At 40.0% G+C, this 21,999-nt stretch overlaps 1 protein-coding gene across 1 annotated transcript; it reads left to right on the forward strand.

Annotated features, from left to right (window-relative positions):
• The first annotated feature begins 2,857 nt into the window (after nt 1-2,857).
• BCAS2 (BCAS2 pre-mRNA processing factor) lies at nt 2,858-16,166 on the forward strand. The gene is made up of 7 exons (XM_052637507.1): nt 2,858-3,019; nt 3,126-3,218; nt 5,808-5,878; nt 8,164-8,325; nt 14,103-14,153; nt 14,677-14,757; nt 15,864-16,166. The coding sequence occupies exons 1-7, from the start codon at nt 2,927-2,929 to the stop codon at nt 15,988-15,990; spliced, it is 678 nt and encodes a 225-aa protein (XP_052493467.1). The 5' UTR covers nt 2,858-2,926; the 3' UTR covers nt 15,991-16,166.
• The last annotated feature ends 5,833 nt before the right edge of the window (nt 16,167-21,999 follow it).

The following is a 21,999-nucleotide window of genomic DNA, read 5'->3' on the forward strand; positions in this document are numbered from 1 at the left end:
AAAGAAACTATTTTTCCAAGAGTCAGGATGCCCTGAAGTATTCTACAAAATGTTGAAATGTTACAGAGTGGGCCAGGTTCTTGGAGGATGCTCCTGTTGCTGCTGTAGTAACCATTGGAGAATTGTTGGGAGTAGTCTGGAACCTATACTTCCTTTAGTCTGTCTGCCTCCAGATTTTTTCAAGTGGCCTTTTGAGTCTTGGCTCATTCTTTGTGTTTTGAGTTTAGCCTATGAAGACACTTGTCTTTTACAAGAGAAGGACATGGTGTTGCATTTTTAAAAACAGCTCGAAGTCGAGCACAGTGAGAAAAGTGCTGCATTTAAGGTACTAGGGAGGCATGATATAAGTAGAGGACACAAGCCCTTCACACATAATTCTCATCACTGAAATACCATGGCAGCTTTAAACCTATGGGCTGTTTAAGGAATATACTCATCTCTTTTTTTAGGGGCGGGGGGGAAGTGTTTAAAGCTAGGGGAATTTCACATGGAAGTCCTATTTATTAACACTGTTGTTGAGTATCTTATAAAAATAGATACCCTACAACATTCCTTCCACATTGTGTGGCACTTGGGTAGCTTGTCCCTCATGTATCAACATTAAACATTGGGAAATTATAGCTAATAGGGGGACTTCCCTGGTGGTTCAGTGCATAAGACTCCACACTTCCACTGCAGGGGACACAGTTTCCATCCCTGGTTTGAGAGCTAAGATCCCACGTGCTGTGTGACATGGCCAAAAGAGAAAAAATATATAACTAATAGGAAAATTTTGTCTCAAGGGCATGAAAACTACCTTCTTTTTCAGGGTCCATCTTGTGCCATGAATGGTACGTGTGTGTATGTCATCTTTAATTTAGTTTTTAAATCAACTGTTTGCATCTCTCATTTTATTGATGAAGAAAGTGGAATTCAGAGAGTTTAAATAACTTTAAACTGAAGCCAGGACCATTCATTTTTTAAAACAAAGCTGGTTATTCCTACAGATGGAAAATTGGGCTCTGTGGGATTATAGCTATTGGAAAAGGTTATTTTGTTTTGTTTTTTGTTTTAAGCTGAAGTGCGCCAGAGCCAGCTTGCAGCTCTGAGGATATAGGACTTCATGCTACAGGTGTCCAGCTGAGACTCTTTTCTTGGTTCTAGAAATGTTGGACTTTTTCTCTAAATTGGACTCAGAATATGGACATTTCCTGGGCACACACCACATAAACACCCTAACTTTTAATATCTAAAGTAGCCGTGATTTGAAAGAGAAATTTGTCAGCCATGGTGTAATTTTAATTGATAAATGTTATAGCAAGTGTCAGTTTGTTTTCTTCAACTCCTGCTGATGGCTTTAACTGCATAAAAAATATTCAAACTTAAAACATCGTAAGTTGTGTTATGATACAACTTACTGACTTGTGCAGTATTGTCATTACAACCCATTCAGGTGTGTGTGGATGGATCTGAAGCAGACAACGTGTAAGATGGGTGCTGTATACTACAATTCCTATAGATTTGGGTCCAGAAAATAGAACTGAGCCCGTGTCTTAAAAAAAGAAAAAAAAAAAAAGGTTTATTAAGCAGCTTACCCCAGTGGGACTTTTACCAGACATTTCCCCATTTGGTCTCTTCTGACACTCCCACCCTGAGGGAACAATCAGTAACTGGGAATTGAGTGTTTATCCCTCTGTGAGGAGCCCTTTACTTCAGGGATGGGAGTCTTATTTTTATCCCTCCCATCTGAAGCTGCTTCCTTAAGTCTGTTTTGTTTTTGTAAAGAATTACGAATTCTGGACATATTTGTAAGATAATCGCTCAGGATTTGTATAAAACATTGTTCACAGATCTTTTAATGAATAAACACAAAAAAATACCATGGATCTCTTGGAGAATTTGAAATAAAATTGCTTAAGTTGTAAAGATGTTTTACTTCATTTAAATCTATAGCTAACACACTTATCTAAAGGTAGGTAAAGGATAAACGGTCCTAAATTAACCAAGCCTGATAACCGTGGCCAACATTTTCAAGCTCTTGGCGAAGTCCGGGTCTAGATTTGCACACCGGGCACAGTGTATAGTGCTACTACATTTTTTGGTCTTTTGCTGCTTGGTCGAAGGGAACTGGAAGCCAGGGACCAGAGACTGGGCATCAGCAATAGCAGGAATGGTTGGAGGCAGTGAGAAGAGCTCTTCTTCACCGAAAGGTAAAAAGGCAAAATGATTGGATTTTAGACACGCCCAGAAGGCAAAAATCGGCCTTTTTAAAAGATGGGATTAACGTGCAATCACCCATCTCGCCCTGGGGCGGGGAGATCAGGTTCATTTCCTTCTGCAGGCCTAAAGCCTCGCAATTTTAACTGGAGACTAGAGCCCACTCCCTGCATTTATTCACTGCAAAGCTCCTCAGGGCGCCGAGAACAAAGAATAGTGGGAATACAGGAAGGAACTGCAAAGGAAAAGAAGTTTAAGGGAAGAAGGTGGAAGGTTACGGGAGTAATGCCGAGGTGGGAACCCAGTATCTTTCTCCCCGCCAAATCCTGCAGCCAGTTCCCTCCAAAGATTTTAAAGGATTCCACTCCCAGATTTTTTCTGAGTCAGTGATGCTATCCAACATCCTGGTCGAAACCGAAAGCGCCAAATCCTCCGCACTTCGTTGCCGGTCGACAGCAAAAAGATGCAGCAAGCGGGAACAGGAAACAGACGCAACGGGGACTCTGGGAAACCACGAAGTGACGTCATATCCGACCAAAAAAATGGCCGGGCAATTTCTAGCGGGCGTGCCCTCAGAATTAGCAACTGGGCGTGCACCAAAGCAGATGCACGGGTGACGTCATTACGTTAGTGTCGGGCGCAGGTGACGTGATTACGTTAGCGTCGGGCACTGGAGTATCGAAGTGAACCTGAGCCCGCGCAGACTTAGAAAACGCCAGAGAACCTAGGGATGGCGGGCACTGGTTTGGTGGCCGGGGAGGTTGTGGTGGATGCGCTGCCGTATTTTGATCAGGGTTATGAAGCGCCTGGTGTTCGCGAAGCGGTAAGTTCGGGGTTTTGTGTAACTGGCTCAGCGCTCGCTGGCCCATAGTGCCGGAAGAAGCGCCTAACAATCTGCTGCTCCTACCCTGGCCTCTTCTCGTCCTTAGGCTGCGGCGTTGGTGGAGGAGGAAACTCGCAGATACCGACCTACGAAGAACTATCTAAGCTACCTGACGGCCCCGGATTATTCCGCTTTTGAGGTAAGTGTGATGTTTTGAGCCCAGCGCACAGTGAACCCTTTTGGATAGGGAGCCTTTGCCACTTAAAAGTGAATTGTAAATTCCAGCTAAGTGTTCCTGCTTCACTACTACTTACCCTGTTGTCAGTAATATCAGTCAGTTGAAAATAGCTGCATAGATAAGCCTTCTCCAGAGTTCTGAGACCCACAAGACTTCCTAGGGCTCCGCAGACTGAGCTAACAATGCAAAAATTAGTGTTACGTCTTTTTGCGTAAATTCTCAAAGGGATCCTCTTCCTCTAAGTATAAAACAAGTGATCTAGGCTTTTTTTAAATACACAAAAGCCTAATTACCTAAGCTTCTGAGAGCCACAGGATTTTGGCCTTTGTTTCAAAGCCTAAATACTTAATGTATGTCGTTGCTTGTAGAGACAAATAATATCCAAGTGAACCATATCAAACCGTTTAGATATTTAGCCTAGAAGTGAAACCAAAATACTGTGGGTGGTAGTTTAGTCGCTAAGTCGTGTCCGGCACTTTGCGATCCCATGGGCTGTATGGAGCCGGCCAGACTCCTCTGTCCATGGGATTCTCCGGGCAAGAATACTGGAGTGGGGTTGCTATTTCTTTCTCCAGGGGAACTTCCCAACCCAGGAATCGAACCTGAGTGTTCTGTATTGCAGGCAGATTCTTTACCAACTGAGCTACAAAGGAAGCCCATCCAAAATACTGTTTTGGGTCTAATTGTTGTTTAGTCGTGTCTGAGACCCCATGGACTGCAGCGCACCAAGGCCTCCCTGTTCTTCACTATCTCTGGGAGCTGGCTCAAACTCGTCGTGTCCATTGAGTTGATGAGGAGAAGTGGGCGGTAGAGGATAAGATGGTTCGATAGCATCACTGACTCCAAAAAATAATGGTTAAGTTTTAAGTAGGAGAGAGATGTTCCTACTGGCACGCTTGTTTTCCCATGATTTTTTCTAGATGTTGTTACCCAAATATAGATGTCACCACATTAAGAACTAAGGACAGTAATGAGTCCTTATTAGCTTGATTTCTGAAAGTTTCAGATAATTGCATTCAGTCACAAACTTAAATACTTGAGCCAGTTTTGTGTTTAGCTCTCTTAGATACAACCTGTGCTTCCTATCTTTATAGTTCATATACTGATTATTTCTATGCTTCCTGTCTTTATAATTAGTATACTGATTAGCACATTTTATAGTGGGAGCTAATAATATATTGCGCTCACTATCTCAGTCCTAAAAAAACTGTGTAAACTATATATGTTTAATATCCCAATTGTTTAGATGGGAAACTGGAGCTTAGGCTACGTAATTTGCCTAAGACCTTAAGCACTCCTCAAACTGCCTTTGAAACTGCTCTTTCATTAGTTCATTTAACAACTAGAGAACAAGAGTTTACATTCTAGTGTGTGGAGACAGATAAATCAGAAAATACCAAATTGTTGATAAAGCTATACAGAGAAATAAAGTAATATGATATAGAGTGACTAGGTGACTACTTCAGATAGTTTGATTGAGGAAGGCCTGTCTAAACTGAGATGAGAATGCTTCATGCACAGGGATCTTTTTCATCTTCTTCACCACTGTATTTTCATCACGTAAAACAGAAAATAGGCATTCAAATATTTATCACTGAATGTATGAAGTGGTTCTAAGCCAGATTAATGAATGCTTAATGTATGCCATCCATGCCTAGAATTCTTTTATAACTTAGCCCTGTGAGTGCTGCCTCAGTCTTTGAAGAGAGTTAAGTTAAAATTTCAGATATGTCACTTGTCACGTTGAGTTAGGTAATGTTACACGGCTGAAGACAGCTTGTACTGTATGTTTGTAGTTTCTTTCTTCCCTAATTGTTAATTTTTACTCTGTCACTGTGCATAGGGTTCTATCTAGAATGCCTTAGTTTCTACCGGAAACTAAATAACCATATTTTCTTAGAGTAATGTGAAGCTCAGCAGTAGTCCAGAAAAGGCTCTCTCCAACGAAGACATACTTAATGCAAAACTTCTAAACAGTGAATGTAGACATCTAGAACCCCTTTTTAGCTTACTCTTTAGTCTAAATGAAATAGAATGTTGACTGAAACATTGGACCTAAAGAGGTAGAACTATACCACATTTTTTTGAAAATAGTAAAATTGTTAGAGGCCTTTCAGGTGGCTCAGTGGTAAGGAATCCACCTGCCAATGCAAGAGACATGGGTTCCATCCTTGGGTTGGGAAGATCCCCTAGAGGAAGTGGCAACCCACTCCAGTATTCTTGCTTGGAAAATTATATGGACAGAGGAGACTGGAGGGCTATAGTCCATGGAGTCATAAAAAAGTCAGACATGACTTAGTGATTAAACAACAAAAACGGTTTTTCTTTGAGGGCCCCTTTCCATATGAAATGGGTCTGTGTCTGTGCACGTTTCACATTCTAGAGAGCACTGACTGCAGAGAAGAGTTGGGGGTGGGGGGTGATCCATTATAATAGGCAGTAGTAAAGTATAAATATTTAAGTAGGTTAGATCCGTTATTTGTTTGGTGGTTTTTAATTTGTTTGTTGATATGATTTTGGAAATAATTCTTTCTTCAATTTATATGTCAGACAGACATAATGAGAAATGAATTTGAAAGATTGGCTGCTCGACAACCAATTGAATTGCTCAGTATGAAACGGTAAGTCCTATTCTTGGTTCAGCTGGGCTCAGATCATTCTTTAATTTTAATTTATTAGTAAAACTTTTGTCAGTTCAGTTCAATTCAGTCTCTCAGTCGTGTCCGACTCTTTGCAACCCATTGACTGCAGCACACCAGGCCTCCCTGTCCATCACCAGCTCCTGGAGTTTACTCAAACTCATGTCCATTTTGAGTTGGTGATGCCATCCAACCATCTCATCCTCTTTCGTCCCCATCTCCTCCCACCTTCAATCTCTCCCAGCATCAAGGTCGTTTCCAAGAGTCAGTTCTTCATATAAGGTGGCCAAAATATTGGAGTTTCAGCTTGAACATCAGTGCTTCCCATGAATATTCAGGACTGATTTCCTTTAGGATGGACTAGTTGGATCTCCTTGCAGTCCAAGGGACTCTCAAGAGTCTTCTCCAACAGCACAATTCAAAAGCATCAATTCTTCGGTGCTCAGCTTTCTTTAAAGTCCAACTCTCACATCCATACATGACTACTGGAAAAACCATAGCTTTGACTGGACGGATCTTTGTTGGCAAAGTAATGTCTCTGCTTTTGAATAAGCTGTATAGGTTGGTCATAACTTTCCTTCCAAGGAGTAAGCGTCTTTTAATTTCATGACTGCAATCACCATCTGCAGTGATTGTGGAGCCCAAAAAAATAAAGTTAGCAACTGTTTTCGCTGTTTCCCCATCTATTTGCCATGAAATGATGGGACCAGATGCCATGATCTTAGTTTTCTGAATGTTGAGCTTTAAGCCAACTTTTTCACTCTCCTCTTTCACTTTCATCAAGAGGCTTTTTAGTTCCCCTTCACTTTCTGCCATAAGGGTGATGTCATCTACATATCTGAGGTTATTGATATTTCTCCCAGCAATCTTGATTCCAGCTTGTATTTCTTCCATTCCAGCATTTCTCATGATGTACTCTGCATATAAGATAAATAAGCAGGGTGACAGTTGCTACTTTCTCTAAAATGGGGAGTTGGGTTGCTTACCATCTGAGGTCCCCTTCAGCTCTAAGATAACTCTGAAATGATGAGAACCAGTATATAATCTGGCAGAGCGGAGAGGGCCACGTGAAGAGTGGAGTTATCGTCTCAGCATATGTACAGATTATAAGAGGGATTTGAGCCTATAGAACCAAATGACCGGATTTCTTCTTGTCTTATGCTCCATTTCCTATCTGGCCTGACATGATAAAAGCAGAAAAACTTCCAAGGCTCCTTAGTTCTCACATTTCTAGGTGCTTCTGCTCTAAAGGTTTTCACAGTAGTAGCTCTTTCATAACAGCATATTTTAAACCCACAAGTAGGTTATAATCCACTAAGCAGTTGATTGTGCAGTTTAGTAAGACATCACAGCACTTTTTTTAAGGAAGATTAAAAAACAAATCCGAATGCATTGCATGTAAAGTTAAGTACTGTTTTGTGAAACTTCTGTTCAGTTCTGTGTATTTGTATACTGTGTCACAGTGTAAAATATTTCTTATTGTGGGTTATGATCTGAAGTTCTTAAAATGATACATTTATGATGTATGTGTAAAGTTTGCTTTAAAAAAAAAAGAAACAAAGTGGTTTATTACTTCTTAGTCCCAGCTGCATGTCCCTCAATTTTTCATAGGAATGATGTGAAGTTTTTACAGTATCTAATAAAAATAACAAAATGGAAATTGAAAGTTAGTTTGTAACAACTCAGTAATGAGCTGGGATTTATGAAGAGTATATGTTGCTGGCTACATTGGCAGTATTGAAGGACTGGGTATTATTAAAAATAGGGAAAAGACTGAGTGTGAAATGTAAAAATCATTATATACCTTTGCCATTTTTTTCTCTAGAGGGGTGTAGATATGTGGGTAGGAGGGTGCATAGATGTAGGTGTGTTTTACAAAATGATAGCATAGTTTTTCATATCCTGATTTTTTTCCCTTAATGTATTACAAACATTTTAATATTCCAAGTATTCTTTAGTAACATTTAATAGTCAATATAACAGTCCTTTTTGTGAATGTAGACTAGCTTATTGTATCATTTCACAATGAAGTGAACAGTTTTTTGTTACTGTATATCATAATGCTAAACCTTATTTGTAAATCGATTCTTAGCATAAATGCACTTCTTATTATTGCAGGGTCTACGTGTCAGTCTTCTGGTTGGCTTTCTTTTTTTCTCCAGTCTTCTGTTTTTACAGTGTGTGTAGACCTATGAGGCATTCTGTTGGGAGTAGAGAGAAAGATTTGGAGGAATATATGGTTTTATTTCATTGTTGTTTAATTTCAGATACGAACTTCCAGCCCCTTCCTCTGGTCAGAAAAATGACATCACTGCATGGCAAGAGTGTGTAAACAATTCTATGGCACAGTTAGAACATCAGGCAGTTCGAATTGAGAACCTGGAACTAATGTCCCAGCATGGATGCAATGCCTGGAAAGTGTATAATGAGTAAGAACCCTTTTTTTTTTTTTTTTTAACCCATCCCACCTGTTTAAGGGGACCTAAACCTAACACATTTATTGTGTAACATTGCAATAGCAAGTTCTGAGGTCTGATTTACAAAACAGCTTGGTAGTAGACTATAATCCTTAATGTGGGGGGTTGCTTATACAGTCAGCTCTCATTAGTTGCGCTTTCTGCTTTTTAAAGTGGCCTTGAATATTGAATTAGCAAATACTGAACCATTTCAGCATTTGGGAGAAATAACATACATGTGTATATATATACACATCTCACATAGACGATAATCTTCCACACTTTATAACAACTCACCCTGACAGGTTCTGTATTTTATTTATTTTGTAAAAGAGAAGACCAAGTTCAGAAGTGTTAAGTAGCTTGCCAGAGTTGGAAATTACACTCTCTGCTCTGGTTATCTCTGCATGAGACCTGAAACAAGAAGGTGGAGTATCTCCTTGTTCTGCTTTAGCTGGAAATGCGCATGTCCAGCAACTCTGAATTTTTTGCTGCTCTTGAGCACATCCATGAATGATCACAGAACTCTGCATGGATTGATTTGGGGGTTACAAATAAATTTGAGTTAATAGGCAAATTCTCTTGTACAGAATCTGCAGATAATGAGAATTGATTGTAAGTAGAGACTTAACATCAGAAACAAGAGTGCTACTGAACTCCTATTTCTTTTCCACATAATTAGTTTTAGGTATCTATAGTATTTAAGGTTCTGTTTCCAATTTGTAAAAGTTAGTGGTTAGATGATCTTCATGGCTTCTTTGAGCCCTAAAATCACACGTTTCTATTAACAGTTTAAGGCCATTGAACCTCATGACTGCAGAAAACCGTTTGTTAGAGGATGAGTCCTGAAACAGTAAAGCAAAAATCACAAAATGGTAAATAGCTTTTCTCAAGTTTTCATAATCATCATCAAACTTCTGTGGGCACATAAGGATCTGTGGGCAAAATCCAGAATTTAAGAAACTGCAGAACAAACAATTCAGTTTCTGTTGTGAATGTTGCAAGGCAAATAAAGGGACAGTGGAGTTAGGACGATTAAGAAGTGAAAGAGAACAGATCAGTCCAAAACAGCGTGTATTTCATAAGTGGGAAAATGTGATTTTTGTTCTCAAGAAGCTTTCTTTATCTAGTTGAGGAGGCAGGATATTCTAGGCCAGATAACCAGGTAGTGCATTTTGGCAGTGTGGAGGCGTGTGCTGCATGTGGTCTGTAAGCTACAGCGATCCAGAGAAGGGGACGTTAAGGATTAGGTCCACTGTAAAAGGATGAGATGTGAGGGTGGGGATTATTGAAGTACAGTTGAGTTTTGTGTTAGTTTGAGATGTATGACATAGTGATCTGGTATTTTTTCAGATTATACTCTATTACAAGATAATGGGTATAATTCCCCATGCCATACAGTATACCCTTGTTGCTTATCTACTTTACATATAATAATTTGTATCTGTTACTTCTCCCTAATCTGTCCCTCCTCCGCTTCCCTCACCTTTGTTAACCACAAGTTTGTTTTCTATATCTGGGACTCTGTTTCTGTTCTGCATGTATATTTTATTTGTATTATTTTTTGAGATTCCGTATATAAGTGGTATCATACAGTATTTGTCTCTGACTTATCTCACTAAGCATAAAATTCTCCAGCACCATCCGCATTGCTGCATATGGCAGTATTTCTTTCTTTGACTGAGTGGTTATTCCACTGTTGATGTGTACATATGTGCCACACCTTAAATTCAGTCATCCGTTGATGGGCACTTGGGCTGCTTCCATGTTTTGGCTGTTGTCAGTAGTGCTGCTACAAACATTGGGGTGCATGTGTCTTTTCAAATTACAATTTTCATTTTGTTTTCAGATATATGCCCAGGAGTGGAATTGCTGTATCATATGGTATTAATAGTTCTATTTTTAGTTTTTTGAGGGACCTTCATACTGTTTTCCATAGTAGCTGTACCAGTTTACATTCCCATCAGCAGTGAAGAAGGTTTTCAGAAAGGGGTGAAATATAGATGTTTAGAGGAGAGTGAAAACATTCTAGGAATGGAGGAAAACATAGATGTGCGGCAGGGGGGAAAGAGATGCCTCAGATTGAACATTGTTTCCATAATTAAAGCTGTAAAGCTTTAATAATTATTCTTTACTTAAGGTCTAGGCTATTTTTTCTTTCTTTCTTTTTTTTTTTTTGAGAAAAGCCAGATAAAGCACTTTTATTGCAGTCATGTGTAGCGAGGGGGTGGGGGTAGGCTGGGGGAGTGGACGGCAACTTCTCTCACCAAATCACTACACAGGACAGTAAAGAGGTGAGAGGGGGCAAGGAGAAGCCAGGACACTGTGAGATCAGCAGGGGGAGCTGAGCATCAAAAAACAGGAGATTCTGAAGCTGTGATGACCAGCATCATCTTCTTAAGACAACACTCAAGGATTTGCCATGATGGCTACGCTTTCATGGGCGTTAAGTGTCTGCAAACAGCACCTTCAATTTAACTTTAGATTAAAGTTCTTAAAATTTAGGAAGTAGAGCTTGGATAGTTATGCGATTACAAAAATCCTGGATATCCATTAGAAAAACCACAGGACGGAAGAAAAAAACAAAGGCCAGGCCATGAAGGTTTCAGAGGTCTCTGCTGGCCCAGGGAACAGACATCTGCAATGTCCAACATCTCAGTGAAAACGATCTGCTTTCAAAAGGCAGAGGGTCTACGAGGAGGGTGAGGGTGGGGCAGTGGAGGCAAATGCTCTCCTTCCCACTGCAGCTTTGGGTAGGGCTTTCAATTCAGCCCGAGGACATCTCTCAACTTGGAGAATAATTGGCCCTCAAAAGCGCCTTAAATCTGCTATGGCTTTGCAGCAGCAAAAACGTTTAATATATAATAGATAAAACTTTCATCCAAAAAACTAAAGATTCTTGCACCCCGCCCCCCCAACACCAATTCCTAGTCTAAAGTTAACCCATTACTTGTGCTGTTGATACTTGACTAATACTTAATTAGAAACCTAGATCCAAAGGACTGAAACTCAATCTTCACCCCAAAACAAAAACAAACTGAGTAATTTGAGGTTTATGGCATATAACTCAGGTCAACACACATACGAGGAGAAAGGGGAAGAGCAAAGCTGGTGACAGAACACATTCCTCTGGGAAGATGCCTCTACAGAGCGCAGTGGAACGTCAGGAAGAGCTCCATACAGACTTGGTGTGTGCGTCTGGAGGCGCCAGATCCTCCTGTGGCACACCCAGGAACGGGGAGCTCGGGGAGGAGGCCACTCCTGCCATTCCAGTTTTAGAAGTTCCACGTCAAAGATGAGGGTGGCATTTGGTGGGATGATGCCTGGGTGCCCAGTGGCACCATAGGCATAGTCTGGGGAGATAGTCAGCTTGGCTCTCTGACCCACGCTCATCTGGGCAACCCCTTCTTCCCAGCCTCGGATCACCTCCTGCTTGCCCAGCACAAGCTTCCAGGGCTTGTTTCTGTCCCAGGAGGAATCGAATTTCTTTGCATCGTCAAGCATCCCTGTGTAGTGCACCACGCCGGTCTGGCCGCGCTTCGGGAAGGTGCACCCGTCTACAGGAGAGAGGGTCTCCACCTGCACTCCCATGGCTGCGGTAGCGGCGGATGCTGGGGTGGCCGATGGGCTCCGCTACGGGCAGCGTGGACCGAGCAAGGTCCAGACTATTTAACGTGATATTCAAAGCAAAAGTCTAGTACTCTCTTTGGTGACTATCATAGAATCTGCAAGGAGATCCAACCAGTCCATTCTGAAGGAGATCAGCCCTGGGATTTCTTAGGAAGGAATGATGCTAAAGCTGAAGCTCCAGTACTTTGGCCTCCTCATGGGAAGAATTGACTCATTGGAAAAGACTGATGCTGGGAGGGATTGGGGGCAGGAGGAGAAGGGGATGACAGAGGATGAGATGGCTGGATGGCATCACTGACTTGATGGACGTGAGTCTGCGTGAACTTCGGGAGTTGGTGATGGACAGGGAGGCCTGGCGTGCTGAGGTTCATGGGGTTGCAGAGTCGGACACGACTGAGCGACTGAACTGAACTGATAAAATCTGCCTCCGAGCCTTTACTCAGGCCTTACCTCCTCCTGAAATACCTTTTAACTATTCTATCCAAATTCAGCTTATTCAAGGCATGACTTTAGTCTGTTTCCTTTTCTTCCCTGATTGAAATTCTGCCTCTGTTACTCTCTCTTTTGAGTAACTATACAGACCACTGTGCGCATCACTGTTTTCCATTTAATTGCACAACACTTTCTAGTGTTGGTCCTTCTTTTGCCCATTATTTTGTCTCCTCCAAACCCAATGGATGTTTCTCCAGAGGAACTATACTATATCTCATCAAAAGTAAATTTTCTTTCTTTTTTGATAGGATTCACAGATGTCCAATATGCTGGGCAGAAAACTTTTCAATTTTAAGTAGGTCTTGGTGCAGAACTACTTTTAAAAAAACAGTATTTCATTAATAAGGAGGGAATTCTTTACTTGAAACTGAAGGGAAACCTTCAAGGTCAGCCCCTGATTTTACAAATAAACAGACTTTGCCCTCTTGATATCTAATGGCCCATCCCGGGAAGCATAGCTATTTAGGGCAGAGCTGAGACTAGACGTCAGGTCTTCTGATTCCCATGGTACAGTGTGGTCAGTGTCAGCATTCAGAATACTTGAGGAGGGACCTGTGTGTTTAAGAGGGAAGCTAAAAGAAGGGAGAAAATAATAGATAAGCCAGCCTTCCAGAAAGAGGTGATTCAAAGGAAAGTTCCCTATTAATGGGCGGAGGTCAGGAATACAGTACTAAGCTTTATTGTCTCCAGGGTGGAATAATTGTCAAAGTGGGATGAGCTGAAAGTAAGCCTGGAGAGGCACCACTGTTTGAAGACCAAATTTCTATAGAATTAGAGTTAGTTTCTGAAAATCAATTGGTAGAGATAGGAGAATTAACTCAGAAGGAAGGCAGGAAATTTGAGCCACAAAAGCTGGGAAATAATACTGAATCTAGAGCAAGAGCTTAGCAGAGCCAGTATGGTTGAAATGGACTCTACTGCCTTAAGAGAAATTGACAGGGTATGTGAGTTATATGTTAGTAAAGCTGTAGTTTAGGAAAAGAGAGAGATTGAACTCTACCCTTGAGTCATTTCTCTAATGATAATTGCAGGGAACTCTCTAACTCAACGTCTCCCCTCTGCTGGTTCGAGCTGATTTAGACTGGAATCTGAATCTGCAGCCTTCCACAACAGTTCTTTTCTTCTCTCTAGTCAGCAGTAGACAGGAGGAGAGAGTGAGACACTGAATGTAGGTGAAGAAACAGAGATAAAAGGAGGTATACGCATGAATGATGAAACAAGTATACTCATCAGATACTCCCTCATCTTCTCCATGTAAAGAAAATAACAGTTTAAGGCTTGACATAAGTACACGAAATCAGAATTATCAGTAAACAACTTGGGTTCAAGAGTTTTGTAAGACCTGAATTCACCTCTGAGGCTTAATCATGTGTGTTACCTTGACCAAGTTACTTAATCTGAGTATAGTGTCCTAACCTGTGAAATGGGGATAATGATGTCTACCTCAAAGAACTCTTGTGAGAATTAAGTTAGTATTGTAGAGTGTCTAACATGATGTTTGGCACAGGGAGCTCAAAAAATACTGGCTTATTTTTAGCAGAAAAACTTGGCCTTGTGTCAACTAGACAGTATACTTTTAGTTAGCACTATTTGATTTTAATGTACATTAATCTGATTTTCTTTTTTAGAAATCTTGTTCATATGATTGAGCACGCACAGAAAGAGCTTCAGAAGTTAAGGTAAATTGTTTTTATTTCTATTTTAGAATGAAGTTTAGGTGAATCCTTAGTAAATACAATAAGAAGGAAAAGGAACCACTGGACTGTGGTCATGTAAGAGCAAATAACTGATGATCCACTCTGTCCACTGTTCAGTGTTGGGTTTGCCCAACCTGAGTTGAAAAGAAATAGACCTGAGATCTGAAAACATCTCTCTGGGGTCATTTGCAGTTTGCAAGTTTGCAATTATTGAAATGATACTTTTAGAAGGATAAGTAGTAAAATAATATGTATAATATGATTTATATTAAATTAAAAACACACACACACCCTAATCTCTGTATGCATATACACATACAGGAAAGTATCTGAAAGAATACTTACCAAAAACTGAGCAAAAGTTATCAGAGAGAAGGAAAAGCAGGAAGGAGGGACTATCCATTCTTAAGCAATTAAAGATATATTAATTACAGACTTTCCTGTTGATTTTAGTCTTACGTTAGAATGTAGGTGGGTTGTATAAACTTTTTTTTTTTTTAAACAGGAAACATATTCAAGACTTAAACTGGCAGCGAAAGAACATGCAACTCACAGCTGGATCTAAATTAAGAGAAATGGAGTCAACGTGAGTATCTGTAATTCCATCACCTTTTAAATTGTTTGGCACATGTCAAGATCAAGATTCAACAATATGATTAAAACAGTTTTCAAATAGAGTGCCACAAGTATGAAAGAAATGCTTTTCCGGAATCCCAGTCTTCACTGCTTCTGCCTGTTTCTGAAGTATGGGCTTGAAAGAAAGTTAGAGTTACAAACACAAAACTGAACCACTGCTAATTTATTCTGATTTTAGAGCCCCCTGTTTTCCATCCACTACTTCTGTTCTGAATAGAATTCTGCCTTTTAAAAGGAAAAAAAGTCTATTTTTAAACTCTTAGAGGAGGGGAATTCCTTACTTTCTTGATCATTTGTGTATGTCTCAGGAGTTTTTCCCCTTTGTTTTTATATTTTGTTTTCTTAATGATGTTCTTCATATACGCAAATAAATGTGTACAAATCTCTGAATATAGTCATTTTTTTAATCATGTCTTTTTCGACTTGCTCTTTCCCTGATCTCCCTGACTCCATCACCCACACCACTGTCCTTATTCTACCTTCCCCTCATCCTCTGAGTACCCCATGTTATCAGTCTGTTATTGCATCTTTCCACACTGTTCTTCAAACTGATATAATCTGCATGTACATGTGTGTTTGTTTCATTTGTCCTAGAGATTTTTTTCTGGTAGAAGGGGAAGGTTCTTTGAATCTGTGGAATTGTATCTTAGCAGCTGTAGAAATTTCTTCATCATTTTTAACTATTGCCTTTGCCCTATCTTCTATCCTTTTCTAACCCATTTAAATACTAACTTCAATCACTCTTTCATATCTCTTCAGCTCTTTCTGATTTGTTCTTTTTTTACACTTTTTATTTTGAGATAATTGTAGGTTCACATGCAATTTAAGAAGTAGTGCAGAGGTCCTATATACATAACCCTTTACTCACTTTCCTCCCTAATTGTGCCTCAGCTTTTGAAAATGTGAAGCTAAAAGTGAAGGTTAGTATTATGGTTAAAAATATATATACTTGGTTAAAAATGTGTGTACTATAAATGTGTATAGTTATGTGTATACTATAAACATCTTGTAAGAGAAATTTCGCTTTAGGTAATTTTCCCGTGTTTTCTTTTCTAGCTGGGTATCCCTGGTCAGTAAGAATTATGAGATTGAAAGGACTATTGTACAATTAGAAAATGAGCTCTTTCAAATGAAGCAGCAACACGGAGAGGCAAACAAAGAAAACATACGGCAAGACTTCTGAAATAGACTGGCTCGGTGGGTAGAGAGGAAGGTATGCTGGGCTTTCACAGAAGATCAGGCATCTTAACTATGAGGAACATCAGCATCTTTCGGAAACCATCAGTGGTTATATGTTTAGAAACCATAAAATGTGGTAGTTGTATTCTATTTGTACATTTTCGCAAAATAAAAAACTTAAACATGATGGTGGTTTGTTTTGTTTTGTGTTTTTGCTATTAAAAAAAAGAGAACTTTAGATTTCCAAGATTAGTATGGCTTTAGAATATTTTGTTCTTAAAATTAATTTTGAGTCACTGTGACCATATTTTGTACCCAAGAGATCCTTACTGAAAGTTTTCAACATGTACAAGAAGTTGGAGATTTTGGTTTATTAATGTAAGTATTTCAAATAAAGAGGTAGTTCTAAACAAATTTTTTATTACCAAACAAGACTAAAGAAAGAGAGTGGCTCTATGTATGTTACCTGTGATCCTCATCACTGCAAGCAGCAGTTACATTAAGCTTATATGTGCTGAGCACTGTCTAAGCACTTTAGGTAGATGAACTAAACTTACATGAGTTAAAAAAAATGGATCCGCACAAAAGCCTATGGAATTACATATTCTTCTCATATACAAACTGACAGGTTCTGATGGAGTAATTTGCTGAAGTTTTTTTAGCCAGAAAGTGTCATCAAGGTTTTGAATCCAGTAGTTAGCACCATGGGTGTGTTCTTATCCCTCTACTTGTAAATATTTAAATTATAGAAGATTCCTAACCAATTCAGAAAAAATAATGGCAACATATCAAAGGATACACAGTCTTCCTGTACAGAGACCTTTTACAAATCACTAAGATGAACTCCCACCAGAAAAAGGTTAAACAATGTTTAGCATTAAAACCTAGAACTTGTCAAGCCTATTACATTAATAGTGCTTTTTGTTGTTCAGTCACTAAGTCATGTCCAACTCTTCGTGACCCCATAGACTGTAGCACACCAGGCTTCCCTGTCTTTTACCATCTGGAATTTTCTCAAAACTCATGTGCATCGAGTCGGTGATCCCTTCCAACTGTCTCATCTTCTGCTGCCCTCTTCTGACCTCAATCTTCCCCAACATCAGGGTCTTTTCCAGTGAGTCACCTCTTTGCATCAGGTGGCCCAAGTATTGGGAGCTTCAGCATCAGTCCTTCCAATGAATACTCAGGATTGATTTCCTTTAGGATTGACTGGTTTGATCTTGCTGTCCAGGGGACTCAAGAATCTCCATCACCACAATTCAAAAGCATCAATTCTTTAGGACTCAGCCTTCTTTATGGTTCAACTCTTGCATCTATACATGACTACTGGAAAAATGATAGCTTTGACTCTACAGACGGTATAGTGCTTATTTGGGGGTGGAGTATAATTGACAGTATTAAGGGTCAGTGGTTTTTAAAGCTACAAAGTCCATAATTTGTATTTGACTTTTTTTAAATCAAAATTTTTGTGTCAATGCACTCATTCTTTTTCTCTATATATAATAATACGGAGTTTCGATGCACTCATTCTTTTTCTCTATATATAATAATATGGAGTTTCATTTATGATCTATCAAATATTCAGTATTATTAGGTAGAGTTCATACCATCAGCTTTCAGTTCAGTTCAGTTCAGTTCAGTTGCTCAGTCGTGTCCAACTCTTTGCGACCCCATGAATTGCAGCACGCCAGGACTCCCTGTCCATCACCAACTCCCGGAGTTCACCCAAACCCATGTCCATCGAGTCGGTGATGCCATCCAGCCATCTTATCCTCTGTCATCCCCTTCTCCTCCCACCCTCAATCCCTCCCAGCGTCAAAGTCTTCCAATGAGTCAACTGTTCGCATGAAGTGGCCAAAGTACTGGAGTTTCAGCTTTAGCATCATTCCCTCCACTGAACACCCAGGACTGATCTTCAGAATGGACTGGTTGGATCTCCTTGCAGTCCAAGGGACTCTCAAGAGTCTTCTCCAACACCACAGTTCAAAAGCATCCATTCTTCAGCACTCCGCTTTCTTCACAGTCCAACTCTCACATCCATACATGACCATTGGAAAAACCATAGCCTTGACTAGACGGACCTTTGTTGGCAAAGTAATGTCTCTGCTTTTCAATATGCTACCTGGGTAGTCATAACTTTTCTTCCAAGGAGTACGTGTCTTTTAATTTCATGGTTGCAATCACCATCTGCAGTGATTTTGGAGCCCAAAAGAATAGTCTAACACTCTTCCCACTGTTTCCCCATCTATTTCCCATGAAGTGATGGGATCAGATGCACCATCAGCTTTACTCATCTTTTATATAGCAGTATTTATATGATGTATTGAATATTTTCATATGTTGCTCTTAAAAATGACTGGAAAATGAATATATGAAATTTGTTGAAACTGGCAAGTCTTTAGCTTCATTCAGAAGCCCATTGACCTTGAGCTGTTGACTGCTTAATTAGAGAAGGACAATAGAGAAATGTATGAAGTACTTAGAAAACATGTCCAAAAAAAGGTACAGTGGTGAAGTTTAAAAATCTTTAAAGATTTAGAATCAGCATCTAAAATGCATCACAAGAGCCCAAACCCTAGGGAAAGTTCAGTAGCATGTTAAGACTGTTGAAGATAAAGCTCGCTATGTATGTCTTTATGATGGGGAGGGGAATTAATTACACTTTAATTTCAACAATTTTTAAAGGTTTTATGATGTGTTGAACATGACTTGGTCAAACATGACTGAGCACCATGGGTTGACAGTATACTTTTCAAAGTTAGCCACATTCAAAGGGAAAAGTCCTTGTATGATTTAGGATTTTTCTATGTTCTAGTTTTCTGGAAACAGCATCCTCCCACCCTCTCCATTTCTACTTCTAACTTTTCTGAATTTATTTAGGAAAATTCCTAAGTAATATACAAAAGGAAGTGATTTTCTATCATATGGGCAAATATCTGAAAGGTTCTACACAATATTTTTAACTGGTTTAAGATCTATGAATAGTTTCAGGGGTTCCATGAACTACTTCACATCCTGTTTTATATGTATGTATGCGTTTTTTTAACAGTATAATTTACATCAGATTCCCAAAGGGGTTCATATGCAAGAAAGATCCCTCCCCTGGTAGACATGACTGTTGTATCACATCAAGTTCCATTCTCCTCCATTCTTTCTCTCCCTTCTCCCCAGATTCAACCTCAGCTGAACTATGTAATTTTTAATAAGAAGGCCATCATCTCCAGGTGTCTTCTGCACTGCCATGACTGAGTGGTTGGATGGGAAGCACATGATTTTTGGCAAGGTGAAAAGAGTAAGGGACTTTACCAGTGGTCCAGTGGCTGACTCTGCAGTCCCAGTTCAGGAGGCCCAGGTTCCCTGATCAGGGAATTAGATCCTACATGCCCATACCACACACCACAACAAAGATGGAAGATCCTGAGTGCTGTAACTAAGACCTGGTACAGTCAAATTAATTTTTTTTTTTTAAGTATGAATATTGTGGAAGCCATGGAGTATTTTGGGTCCAGTAATTATAGCAAGAGCAGCAGGAAGATCACCATTGCTGACTGTGGACAACTGAAAAATTTGACTCCCAGACCATTTCTCCTGTAGCTCAGGAGAGCACCCTCTACCTCCATCTGCTCACAGTCTCCTATAATCTTTGTGCTTTTGCTGCAGTTCCTTGGGTTCCATGTTTTCTTTACCTTCTGCCGGATTGCAAAGATAAGTTTATGATTATGTTATAATGACAGCAAAGCCTGTCCTGCAAGACCGCAGGGAGGGGAGATCTGTTACATATTTGAAAAAAAAAAAAAAGTCAAAATATCTTCCAGCTCATTCAACATCATTTCTGGAAGCTAGAAAGAAAAAAAAAGGAGGCATACCTTCAGAATTCTTACAAAAAGTTTACAACCTAGGCTCATCAGGTGGTCAAATTATCAGTTAAGAATAAACAGAATAAAGACATTTTCAGTCAAATGAGATCTTAAAAACATTTACTTCCTGAGCATCATAAGGAGCTACTGGAAGATGAACTCTTCGATGTAACGCAGGGGAAAGGTAGAGGGACTCTTCCAAGGAGATGAGTGAAAGAAGATCCCAGGATTATATCTGTACACTCAGTAGAGGGTAACCAGTTCGGATTGGAGTGATGTGATTCGAGACAAGCATTTGAGAGCTCTCATCACAAAGATGTCCACTACCACGGTATCTTTATACCTTGAGGAGCAGGATGCCCAGGTGAGCTGGCACACATTTCTAACTTGCACTTGACTTGCTCAATGGTCCTGATGAAATTCCTATTCTCCTCTGCCTTGATCTACTGGGAGTGTTCTACTGTGTCCTACTTCTGAGGAGTTTTAGTTCAGTCACTCAGTTGTGTCCGACTCTTTGTGAACCCACAGACTGCAACACGCCAGGCTTCCCTGTCTATCACCAATTCCCGGAGCTTGCTCAAACTCATGTCCACTGAGTCAATGATGCCATCCAACCATCTCATCCTCTGTGTCCCCTTCTCCTCCTGCCTTCAATCTTTCCCAGTATCAGGGTCTTCTCCAATGAGTCAGTTCTTCACATCAAGTGGCCAAAATATTGGAGCTTCAGTTTCAGCATCAGTCCTTCCAATGAATATTCAGGACTGATTTCCTTTAGGACTGACTGGTTTGATCTCCTTGCAGTCCAAGGGTCTCTCAAGAGTCTTCTCCAGCACCACAGTTCAAAGGTATCAATTCATTGGTGCTCAGCTTTCTTTATGGTCCAACTCTAACATCCATACATGACTACTGGGAAAACCATAGCTTTGACTATACGGACCTTTGTTAATAAAGTAATGTCTCTGCTTTTTAATATGCTGTCTAGGTTTCTCATAGCTTTTCTTCCAAGGAACAAGTGTCTTAATTCCATGGCTGCAGTCACCATCTGCACTGATTTTGGAGCCTGAGAAAATAAAATCTGTCGCTATTTACATTGTTTCCCCATCTATTTGCCATGAAGTGCTGGGACCAGATGCCATGATCTTAGTTTTTTGAATGCTGAGATTTAAGCCAGCTTTTTCACTCTCCTCTTTCACTTTCATCAAGAGGCTTTTTAGTTCCTCTTCGCTTTCTGCAATAAAGGTGGTATCATCTACATATCTGAGGTTATTGATATTTCTGCCAACAATCTTGATCCCAGCTTGTGCTTCAGCCAGCCTGGCATTTCACATGATGTACTCTGCATATAAGTTAAATAAACAGGGTGACAATATACAGCCTTGACATATACCTTCCCTAATTTGGGACCGGTCCATTGTTTCATGTCCAGTTCTAACTGTTGCTTCTTGACCTGAATACAGATTCCTCAGGAGGCAAGTAAGGTGGTCTGGCATTCCCATCTCTTGAAGAATTTTCCAGTTTGTTGTGATCCACATAGTCAATGGCTTTAGTGTAGTCAATGAAGCAGAAGTAAATTTTTTTTTTTTAATTCTCTTGCTCTTTCTACGATCCAGTGGATGTTGGCAATTTGATCTCTGGTTCCTCGGCCTTTTCTAAATCCAGCTTGAACATCTGGAAATTCTCGGTTCATGTACTGTTTTTTTTTGTTGTTGTTGTTGTTTTCCCTCACCTCTACTCTCCTCCCACTGGTTAACGTACTGTTGAAGCCTAGCTTGGAGAATTTTCAGCATTACTTTGCTAGCATGTGAGATGAGTGCAGTTGTGTGGTAGTTTAAACATTCTTTGGCATTGCCTTTCTTTGGGATTGGAATGAAAACTGAAAGGGGTAAACTCAGTTTCCTCTCTCAGTGACTTACTGTTGGAGGGATAACTTGTCTCTCTGGTATGTATTATCTTCTCCTATAACAAAGTTTTAGCTGGGCCCACAGCTGCTCAATTAAAAACTGATTTTCCAATTTCCATCTAATCATTCATGTGTGCCATGTGGCTGGGCTGTGTTCAGTGAGATAGGAACTGAGTGATGTTTACAGCTTGCAAGCCGTGCTCTTTTTAAAATGTGTAGCTGATTTGCAGTCCCATGTTAGTTTCAGGTGTACAGT

This window comes from Budorcas taxicolor, chromosome 3, assembly GCF_023091745.1.
Source record: "Budorcas taxicolor isolate Tak-1 chromosome 3, Takin1.1, whole genome shotgun sequence".
NCBI classification, from domain to species: Eukaryota; Metazoa; Chordata; class Mammalia; order Artiodactyla; family Bovidae; genus Budorcas; species Budorcas taxicolor.

Bases quoted from the DNA above. Each gene is read 5' to 3' on its own strand.
- BCAS2 (XM_052637507.1), top strand. From the start codon at position 2,927: ATGGCGGGCACTGGTTTGGTGGCCGGGGAGGTTGTGGTGGATGCGCTG. The intron at 8,326-14,102 runs GTAAGAACCCTT...TTTCTTTTTTAG, and splicing joins GCCTGGAAAGTGTATAATGA to AAATCTTGTTCATATGATTG. The intron at 14,758-15,863 runs GTGAGTATCTGT...TTTCTTTTCTAG, and splicing joins TTAAGAGAAATGGAGTCAAC to CTGGGTATCCCTGGTCAGTA.